This window comes from Mesoplodon bidens, assembly GCF_964165515.1.
Source record: "Mesoplodon bidens genome assembly, chromosome: X".
NCBI classification, from domain to species: Eukaryota; Metazoa; Chordata; class Mammalia; order Artiodactyla; family Ziphiidae; genus Mesoplodon; species Mesoplodon bidens.
Window position 1 is genome coordinate 82,780,942 of NC_138163.1, and position 10,945 is coordinate 82,791,886.

At 49.1% G+C, this 10,945-nt stretch overlaps 1 protein-coding gene across 1 annotated transcript; it reads right to left on the bottom strand.

Annotated features, from left to right (window-relative positions):
• Positions 1-4,784: 4,784 nt before the first annotated feature.
• LOC308608569 (OTU domain-containing protein 6A-like) lies at positions 4,785-6,211 on the bottom strand. Its single transcript, XM_081221797.1, has one exon. The coding sequence runs from the start codon at positions 5,788-5,790 to the stop codon at positions 4,918-4,920; it is 873 nt and encodes a 290-aa protein (XP_081077923.1). The 5' UTR covers positions 5,791-6,211; the 3' UTR covers positions 4,785-4,917.
• Positions 6,212-10,945: the final 4,734 nt, after the last annotated feature.

Sequence of the window (10,945 nt, forward strand, 5' to 3'; positions counted from 1 at the left end):
AATTGAACCCCTTTGGGAACAGTACCCCATGGCTTTTGCACACACAATTGCCCAGAACAGTCAACTGTCCTCAGTGACTGTGGTCACTGTTACAAAATGGAACAGACTGCAAATCCCTCATGTCCTGCCAGATCCCACAGCGAAGGCCCCTTCTTGGCTTGTGCTCTGGGCCTGGTTGGAACCTGGCCTGGGTTTACTCTTCCCCATCCTTCCAGCTGAAGGCAAACCCAGTGGAGGAAGCTGGGGCAGGCCCAGTGAGACCTTAAGGGTTCCCTAGACAGAAATAGTTATTTCTCTTGTATTTAGGGAGAAAGAAGCCTGTAAAATGGGACTCTGCTGGTTTGTTTGCTGCCTTCTGCTGGGCGGAATTCCGTGGGCAGCACCAGGCCCTCCCCCCACTCCCAGCAAGGCCCACATTATCCAGGCAGTGCCCTCTTCACCAACCTATGCCCTCTTCCGCGGCCATGCCCCCTTCCTTGGCCAGTGCACCCTGCCTTCACAACAGTGCCCCCTCTGCATCCAGCCCCTCCCAACTTTATGTGCAGATAACTTCCCTAGCGAGTGCCTCCTCCCCTAGCCAGGTGCCACTCCCTAGCCCTTCCCCATGCAAAAGCCAGGAATCCCTTTTTCACCTTATACCAATTCATACCCTATACCAACCAGGCCCCTGGTCCTTGTCACCAGCCTATTCCCTCTTCCTCACTTCCCTAACCCTGCTCCTCAGTCTATACCCCCTTGGAGCCAGGCCCCCTTCCCCAGGTAGTCCCATTTCCCCACATTATGCACCCTGCCCCAGCAGATAAGCCCATCCCCCATCAGAAGCCCTTAACCTGCCTGTGCTTCCAAGCCAGCCAGGCCCTCTTCTCAGCCGGGCTCTCTTTGTCCGTTTATACCTGCCTCCCCAGCTACCTATGCCCCCTTCCCTGGCCAAGGCTACCTCCCCAGCCTGGTTCCCTTCCCCTCCTAGGCAGGCTTCCCCTATACCCACCTAGACCCTCGCCCCAGCAGAGTCAAATTCCCAGCCAGTATCCTCTTTTGCAGTAACCCTACCCAGGCCCCTGCCTCGGCCCCTGCCCCAGCTTCTTACCCACCCACCCCCGCCAGCCCGTGCCCAGGCTCCCTGACCCAACTTGCTTTTCCTTCCCCAGCCTATGTCCCCTTGCCCGGCCAGGCCCCTTTCCCCAGCCAGAGCCTCTTCCTCAGCCTATGCCTCCTTCTTTGGATTGGCCCCCTTTCTAAACCAGCCATCTTACCAGCCTGTGTCCAACTCTCCAGCCTCTAGCCACTTGCCTGGAAGTTTTCCCACCCTGGGCCACAGCCCAGCCTCTTTACCGTCCTATGCTGCCAGCCTCCCCTCCCCAGGCAGGCCTCAACCCCAGCCTGTGTTATTCCCCATGCAGGACCCTTCTGCTCGCAGGCCCCTCACCCAGCCAGGGCCTGTTCCCCGACCCGAGACCCTGTTGACAGCCTCCTTAGCCAGGCTACCCTTCCCCAGGCAAAGCCCCTTTTCAACCCTTTGTCCCCTTGCCCTCACGGGACCCCTTCTCCAGAAAGGGCCCCCTTCTGATAGCCAGGTGCTTGTGCCCAGCCTTTTCCCTTTTCAGCTGGACCACTTTTCCAAGGAGTTCCCCCTTCACTGGCCTTTCATAGCCAGTGCCAAGTCGCATGATGCTCGACCACCTCAAGCTCCACTCCTACGCCACCTCCATCCGCAAGGCCGTCTTGGCATCCATGGACAATGAAAATACGCACACCCCAGACATCGGGGGCCAGGGCACCACGTCAGAAGCCATCCACGACATCATCCGCCACATCCGCATCATCAACGGCCGGGCCGTGGAGGCCTAGGCCGTCCCCGGGACTGTCTCGGCCCACCCTTTACATCCGCTTCGCACCCCCAGCACCCTAATTGGCTCGGTGGGTGGACCCAGAACAAACACACTTCTGCCACCCCCAGAAAAAAAAAAAAAAAAAAAAGGCCTCCTTCCCTGGCCAAGCATCCTCCTCTCTCAGCTCTCCAACACCTGTAAAGTCCCCTCCCCAACCATGTGACATTTCCCTGCCGGGACCCCTTCACACACACATGCCCCCAGCTGGGAAGTCTTTCCCAGCCAGACTCCTCCCCACAGCCAGGCTCTCTTCACCCAGGGACCTAACAGCCTCTCCCCCAGTCTAAGCTCATTTCCCTAGGCGGGCCTCCTTCCCAGTAAGGTACCTTTCCTCAACCGGTATACCCCTTCCTCAACCAAACCCCTCCCCTAGCTTATTCCCCCTCCTCAGCCAGACCTTTTCCCCATCCCTAGCCTGTGCCCCCAGCTAGGTCCCTTTCCTCAACCATGTGCCCTCCCTCAGCCAGGACACACGCCTTCCTTCCCAGGCAGGATCCCTGCCCTAGCAGGCCCTCCCCACCTGCTAATCCCCCTCTTCCAGGCAGGTCCATCAACCCACCGATTATCCCATGCCCAGCCTATGTTGGTCTCAGCATTCGAACCTCTCCCGCCACCAGCTTCCTTTCCTTGCCTGTGCCTCCTTCCCAGGCCCCATTCCCCTGCCAGAGCCCCTCCCCAGGCAGGCCACCTTTCCCTGCCAGGATATTTTCTCCCCCCAATCTCCCCCAGCCCAGCCAGTCTCCCATCCTCAGCTTGTGCCACCCTATCAAGTCTCTGCTCCTTTTACAAGACAGGCCCCTTCCCACATCCAGGCCCCTTCCCCAGCCTCACCCTCTTCCCCAGCTTAAGCCTACTTTCCCAGCCAGATCTCTTTCCCTGGTCAGGTGCCATTCCCCAGGATTTTTACCCTTTAACACTCAAGGATTCCTCTCTCATCCTTTGCCTCCTAACTCAACTAAGCCTCCTTCCCTTGACCAGCCGAGTCCTCCTTCCCTAAGCAGCCCCCACTCCATTATCCCCTTCCTAGCCTGGCCTCCTTCTTCACCCTGTGCCCCAGTCCACACAGGTGTCCTTACCTCGCCGTCTCCCCTTCTTCTGCCTGTTCCCCTTTCCCCTGCCACGGCCCATTCATCCTCCTAGACTGACCCCTTCCCCAGTTTTCACCCTTTGTCCCAGCCAGGCCCCCTTCTATAGATTATGCCTCCCTTCCTGGCCTATTCTTCCTTCCCCAGCCAGCATTCTCATCCCTATAAAAGGCGCTCTTCTCACAATGCGTCCAAATACCTAGTTTTCTCAGGGACTTCCTCTTCTCAGACAGCTGGCTATCTGAAAATGTATCTGATGCACACATTTACACAGTGAGCTATCTGGCAGGATTTCTATATTTGTATTTTGAAAAGAGATTCCCCCCAACACACACCCTGCCTTCAAAAAAAAAAAAAAAGAAAAAAGAAAGAAAGAAAAAACCAGTGGCACTTCTTTCCCTCCTGCAACTAGCCCTGGACTGGCAAGTTTTTGAAAGTGCAAGTACTTTGTCATGCATAGCAATGAGAACATCCTTAACTGGAGCCATTTCATGATGTTTTCACTGAGTGAAACATCAACTCAGGACAGCTTCAACTATCTTATTCCTCCCTATATCCTTCCCTGGGAGATATTCCACTCCAGACCACCATCAGGACTGCAGGCCCATTCCTCCTTCCAAAAGCCTCATCTGTCACTGTGTCCTCCCCCTTCACTCCTGCTCCCTAACCCTCCAGGATTCCTTTGCTGAAGTCGATCCTGGGATACAAACTCTATATGAACTCAGTCAGCTATACAAAAATAGAAAACCAGGTATTTTTTTAAACTGCTTTTATTCTTTAAACAAACTACTGTTCGCCTTTTCCCCTTCGTATGTTTTAGTTTAGAACATTTGCTGTGTACAAAGAATTTTTAAATGAACTTAAGTAATCTCACTGAAGTACAGGACCTAAAGGTTAAATTTTTTTTAGTTGTTCACTGCAAATCATTTCACTTTTACTTTTTTGGGGCAAATTCAAGATATATCAACAAGTCTCAAATATCAACAAAAGTATATTGCTCATTTTTTGTGCTTCATAGCAGTTGCAGATATAACAAAATGAATCAACTACTTTAATACTTTTTAAAATCTCTCTTTAAATACTTTTTATCTCTAAGAATTAAGGAAAACGACTAAGTTCAGATCTTTCACACTCATACCAGTTGTAGATAGAACAAAGTGGACCAAGTGCTTGAACAAAGTTATACCCTTTTATGTCTGAGAATAAAGGACACTTACTAGTTGATGTCACCCCTCACAGTAAGTTAAACTACCTATCAGTTTGTCTCTTCTTACGTCACATCAATTGCAGATATAATGAAATGAATCAGCTACTTGAATAAAGTCATGTCCTTTCTTATATTTAATAAAGGAAATTAAATTGAGATCTTTCACATCTCAGAGCAAGCCTTATCTAGCCTATCAGTTTAGGTAAATCTACTTTCTACATTTAACGCTTACATTTAACTTCTAAAGTTAACAAACATTATTTAGAATTCAGAAAACATCTAAACAACTGTAATTAATTTGCAACCATACAAGGTTTTATGGAAAAACAAAACAAAATACTAGGGCTTCCCTGGTGGCTCAGTGGTTAAGAATCCTGGGGACACGGGTTCCAGCCCTGGTCGGGGAAGACCCAACCCCACATGCCGCGGAGCAAGAAAGGTGGGAACTTGGCATAGTCACTCCGCTAGGGTAGGATGGTGCAGATGTCTTCCTGGTCACCGGCCTCCCCGGTTCCCCTAACCCCGTGAAAGAAGCAACCCAGGGACGATCGAGGAGGATAGAAGAGCGAGGGAGGAAGAAGGGGGGGCGGGGGTGGAGAGAGGGGGTGAACTCTGAGTAAAATGAATCAACAAAACCCTGAGAAAACCGAAGGAAAAAAGCGGAGCCTGCTGAGGAGACGCGGCGGCGGCAGCTTCGGCTCCAACGGCAGCCGCCACGGCGATGGCGGCAGCGGGCCTACAAGAGACGGCAGGCCAGGCACCTGACGGAGCCGGCGTCGAGCGGCTTCACCGAGTTGTAGTGCTCCCCGCACATGGAGTAGCTCCTGTAGACCAGGGTGAGCGGCTTCTTGGTGTACTCCTCTCCGAAGACGACGGCGGGCGAGTTGGCCTGGATCACCTCGATGGGGGTCTGCAGGACGTGCGACAGGGCACTCAGCTCGAGCTGGCCTCCACACGACGCGCTGAACACGATGTCGTCGCAGCAGCTCAAGAAGTCGTCGCGGCTGCAGGCGTCGCCGGTTTCGGGGTCGCTGCAGAAGGGCAGGAAGTCCTCGACATGCTTCCGCATGTACTCGGCGGTGCGCCTCCGCAGGCTCTCCACGGTCACGGAGAACACCAGCTGGTCTTGGATGGCGCGGTACATGCAGTGGCCGCCGACCGGGATATCCTTCATCTCCAGATTCCTGGCCCACAGGATGGCGTCGAGCTTCATTTCCTCGTCATGGCGGAAGCTGGCCAGATGCTCCATCTCAGCCTTGGCCATCCTCTCCTGCCTTTCTCTCTCGAGGGCCACCTTTCTTTCGCGCCTTCTCTGTGCCCTCGAGAGGTGAGGAGGCTTGTCCTCGAGATCCAGCTTGCCCAGATCTTCAGTGACTGAATCGAGGTTGCTGTTATCAGGGAAACTCTCCTGGAACTTCTGCAGCTCCTGCTGGTGCTTCTGCTCCATCTCGGCCTCGAGGCGGGCCACATCGAGGAGCAACTGCTTTTGTCTCTTCTTGTCGCTCTTGGGGACCGAGCTCTTCATGCCCTGAATGTGGGCCTGCAGCTCTGCCTTCTCGCGCTTGTGGCGTCGTAACATCCGCTGATGCTCACTCTGTGAATCTTCCATGATGTTTAAGGGCAGGCGAGTATCGAAGTTTGGTGGCTGAAGTACCGCTACAGTTCGCGTCAACAGTCTAACCACCCAACTGGCTAGAGCTCCTCAGCCTCCCGTGGCGGCTGTGCCCTCTTCCCCTCACCCGCGGTTGCCCTCACTCTATTAACGGCCCTCTCTGCCATTGGCCACTGTCTCTCCACGGCTACGCCTCCTAAACACTCCTGGCACTAGGATTGGCTGTTGGGAGACACTACATATGCCCCCATTAGACCCCGTAGCAAGGGGTGCTTCCGGTTTTAGCGGGGTTCCTGTCCCGGATGTAAAATCCCGCCTTGGCGCATTATGTGCAGCAACTGAGCTTGTGGAGATTTTCGTGGGCTCTGAACTGCGTACTTCACTTCCTAGCCTGAACACAGTGCAGACACCGGTCGTGCTTGAGAATCACATGACAAATACTGTTACGCCAGATGAATGTGCTCTGACACCGGACTGCCCATTGCTCCCAGTGTTCAGGAGGCAATGTGGCTCTCTCCAGTTCTTTAGTTGCCTTGACTGATGAACCCTTAATTTTGTGTATCAGAACAAGATATTCCCTTATGTTCCTGGGAACACAGAATCCTTTCAGTTTAGGCCTCAAATCCACCCTGTCCCATCTCAGTGTGAGAAAGCAACAACCTTAAAGTTCACTACAGCTGAGCAGACTTCGTCTTGTGCCAACAGAATGCACCTACCCTAAACTCCCCTTCTCCTGGGTTCCCAGCTTCCAAAATGGGCTCCCATGAAGCATGACGGTTGGCCTTCATCAAGCCACTTCCTTCTGATTATTTTGAATCTCTAAAAGTTCTAAAAAATAAAATAAAATAAAGTAAAATAAAATCCCTAAGCTCTTTCAAACATGCTCTCATCCTGCCCCACTCTGCTCATCTGTATCGTGAATTCCCAAACAGGAAGGCTCTTGAGACAACCTCCTCCCTGTTACAAATGAGGAAAGTGGACATTTGTCCAAGTTTTTACATATATCAAAACTTCAGTCGTTTTTATTGCTAACTAGGATTCCATGATATGGATGTACTGTAGTTCACTTAACCATTCACCTGTTGAAGGACATCTGGGCTGTTTCCAGTTTGGGGTTGTTACAACCCCTGCTATAAACATCCATATACAGGTGTTTTGTGTGAGCACAAGGCTTCATTTCTCTGGGAAAAAAATGCCCAGGAGTGCAATTTCTGGGTCATATTATAAGTGTATGTTTAGTTTGTGAAGAAGCTATTTTCCAGAGTGGTTGTACCATTGTGCGTTCTCACCAGCAGTGTATGCGGAATCAGGTTTCTCTGCATCCTCACCAGCATTTGGTGTTGTCATCATTTTTTATTTTTAGTCATTCTGATAGATGTGTAGTGGTCTCATTTTACAAATTACTTTGCAGCTTCGTTTTTCTAATGAGTACTTAAAATATGAAGCTACTTTTAGGAAAACACTGAATCAAAATTTTTTTTAACTTGAATTATTCATTATAATGATTTTCTGTGTTTCAAGAAAGATTTTAACTTTTAATCAGGCTAGCTATTGTGTATGGAGGTAGCACTACCATACTGAAATTTTTAAAATTTAACATTTAGAGCAAGCCTGTTAGGGAAATTTTTATTCACTGGAAAAAAGTCATGGCTAATTGTTTTTTCATTAAAAAAAGAAAAGCATTTGCAATTTTAAATGATGTTTTTCTTAATTTAAAAAGGTCTTTTGTTTACAGAAAAGAATACTACAAAATGATTTTAATGAGTCTCACAGTATCTAGGAATCTTTACACTGATTGATTTTTATTGAAATACAATATAAAATAAAACTGTAATATATGCTCACTGTCAATAATCTGGAGAAATTAAATTCCATAATTCTCCTGGGAGAAAACCCCTGTTAACATTTTTTTTTTTTTTTTTTTTTTTTTGCGGTACACGGGCCTCTCACCGCTGTGGCCTCTCCCGTTGCGGAGCACAGGCTCCGGACGCGCAGGCTCAGCGGCCATGGCTCACGGGCCCAGCCGCTCCGCGGCATGTGGGATCTTCTCGGACCGGGGCACGAACCCATGTCCCCTGCATCGGCAGGCAGACTCTCAACCACTGCGCCACCGGGGAAGCCCTCTGTTAACCTTTTGTGTTTATTCTTGCCATGCCTATTCTACTCAAATAGAACTGTTAAACAAAGAAACAACAGACCCAAAATGAAGTCACGTGTGCTATGCCCCACATCAGTAAACCAAGACTTAATACGTAACCAAATTGCAGTTTTAGCCCATCCCATGAAAGTGACTTTAACCAGTCAGTCTGGAATTTCCTGGCCAGCACTAGTGAGGTAGTCTGCCACATAGACCCCTGCCTTCCCCAAAAGGAAGGTGACCTTTGTCTGAAATAACCCCTTATTTTGTTGATGACTTCTTTGTCCCACCCCTTCTCTGCCTTTCAAAACCTTCCGTTTTGTACAGTTCCTTGGAGCTGCTCTCTGCTTGCTAGATGGGATGCTGTCCGATTTGTGAATTGCTGAATAAAGCCAATTGATCTGCAAATTCACTCAGGTGAATTTTGTTTGTTAACAGAACTCTAAGCGGTGCTCCCTGCCATCCTGTCTGCCTATCGCCCTCCCCACCTTGGCCTCTGGGGACCTCCCTTCTCTCTTCAAAGATCAGTGAGGGAAATACATCAAGGCTAAAAATTTGACCTGGCTCAAAGTAAAAAATTAAAACAACAAACAACAAAGCAAAGCAGAAAGTTCTTAAATTTCAAAGTTTCTGCGGCAATTTCTTTGTGTCACCAAGGTTTAGTGGTTCTGCTTTTAGACAAGGCATTGTAGTGGGCCTCAGGTCTCTGCACCAGTAGAAGCAGAAGAAAGAAACAGAAACTGCTTTGCAAATGATGCAAAACTCAAAATCCATTGTGGGCCCGATTTCAGGAAAAAATTATACTGCTTTTAATGGACTTAATGATCCCCTCATCTTAGCAATGAAGGAAGGAAGGGCCAGAGAGGGGGAGTGTTGGGCTGACGGTCACACTGCAGAATTCCACGGCTGACTCGTCTGCGTCACGTTTCCCACCGCACTGTGCTGCTGCTACACACAGCCTTGACATGACTCTTGGCTGTAAGTCAGGCAGAACAGTCCCAACATAGCTTCTGGGGCCATCGGGAGGAATCCCTCATGAAACGGCTGTAAATTCATCTATGAGATTCAAAGAGACCTTGTACATGCCCTCCGACAATGCCCACGTGTGAGCGAGAGACTCTTCATGAGCTCTGCAAGCCTGAAATCGCCTTGTAAAGGTGGAGGGCAGGCGTGGAGAGGAGAAATTCCTGCGGTGGAACACACGTGCATCTGCCCCTAGGGCCTGCCTCCTCCTTGGCCAAAGAGCCTGTTCAAGCAAACTCAAGTGGATTTAAAGAAACACACTTATTTTTCCCTGAAAAAGTAATGTGTTCGGGCTTCCCTGGTGGTGCACTGGTTAAGAATCCACCTGCCAATGCAGTGGACACAGGTTCAAGCCCTGGTCCAGGAAGATCCCACATGCCTCGGAGCAACTAAGCCCGTGTGCCACAACTACTGAAGCTCGCGCGCCTAGAGCCCGTGCTCCACAACAAGAGAAGCCACCGCAATGAGAAGCCCGCACACTGCAACAAAGAGTAGCCCCCCGCTCAGGGCAATTAGAGAAAGCCTCGTGCAGCAACAAAGACCCTACAAAGCCAAAAACAAAAAAAAGAAAGTAAAAATCTCATAATCTCACAATTCAGACTTCACAATTCACTGCTGACATTTGGCTTGTAGCTTTTTAGTGTTTCATTTATATATGCATGTATCTGTATGTATATAACTGTATAAGTGTATATGTATACCTATGTATATATAATATGATTCTTATTATAGTAAAATAAATACAATTTACCATTTTAACCAAAAGATGTGGAATTTAGACTTTACTGTCTCTGAGGATTATTTGCTTTCCTTGGAAGCAGTGGGATGTGTGTATGACAAAGAGACAGGCTGTGAACTGTGGTCAAATAGTTACCTACTAGAGAACTACAGGAGGAAGGGTGTAGAGCCCTCCCTGCATTGTCCTGCTGAAGCTCCTGTCTTATTATTATCAACTGAAAAATTCTCAGCTTGGTGACTACTGATGGGTGACACACTCTTGTCTTGCTACTGCTTTCATTTATTTATTTATTTGGCTGTGCCATGTGGCTTGTGGGATCTTAGTTCCCTGACCAGGGATTGAACTCGGGCCCTTGGCAGTGAAAGCGTGGAGTCCTAACCACTGGACCACCCGGGAAATCCCGTACTGCTTTTATTCTTAAAATTTGATTATATACTTAAAATTTTAAACTCTATTTATATTTTGAATAATCAGTGCTTTTACACCCTATTCTCAGCTGCTGAGTTGGACTCCTTGAGTTTCTTGTGTATCCTTTCTAAGATAGTCTGTGCTCACTCATATGCTCCTTTCAGTTTGGCTCAGAGGTACAAAAAGCTTTAGTGTACAAAGGTTGTATACGTGAAACTGGGGACACTCTACTTGATTGGTAATTGAAGGGATTTTTAAGGGCCTATCTCAGTGGACCTTTTCCTGAGATACTCCAGCCAGAAACCAGGGAATCACCTCTGATCCTGTCTTCGTCTTTACCCTCCACATAAAACAAATGTTAATTCTACTCCCAGTGTCCATCACTTTGGTCCCCTGTTCTCTCCCTGCTGCCACAGCCCCAGGCCACGTCAGCGTTGTCTGTCATGGATGAAAAGACAGCCTCTCAAATCAGCTTCTTGCCTCCAATCTCTCTCCTTGCAATCCATTCTTTCCCCTAAGATTCCTTATCTCTAAAGCATAGCTCTGATGTCTCATTCCTTCTGAAAAACAAACTTTTAACGGATTCTACTGCCCCTAGGGTAACGTTCTAACTCCTGAGTACAGAAGATTTTTTTCCACAAAGGATGGAGCAAGTGGCAGAAATATTCTCTCTTCTCGGATGTGGCTGGTCACTGAATCTGGGCCCTACGGGAAGGCAGCGCATGATCAGAAACTCATGACTGGGATCAGAACCCGGTTACTCCCAGGACCCCTCAGGGATGCTTGCATTCCTGGGAATGGACAAACACTCATTCACATCAGACTGCCACAGGCCCCCGAGTTCT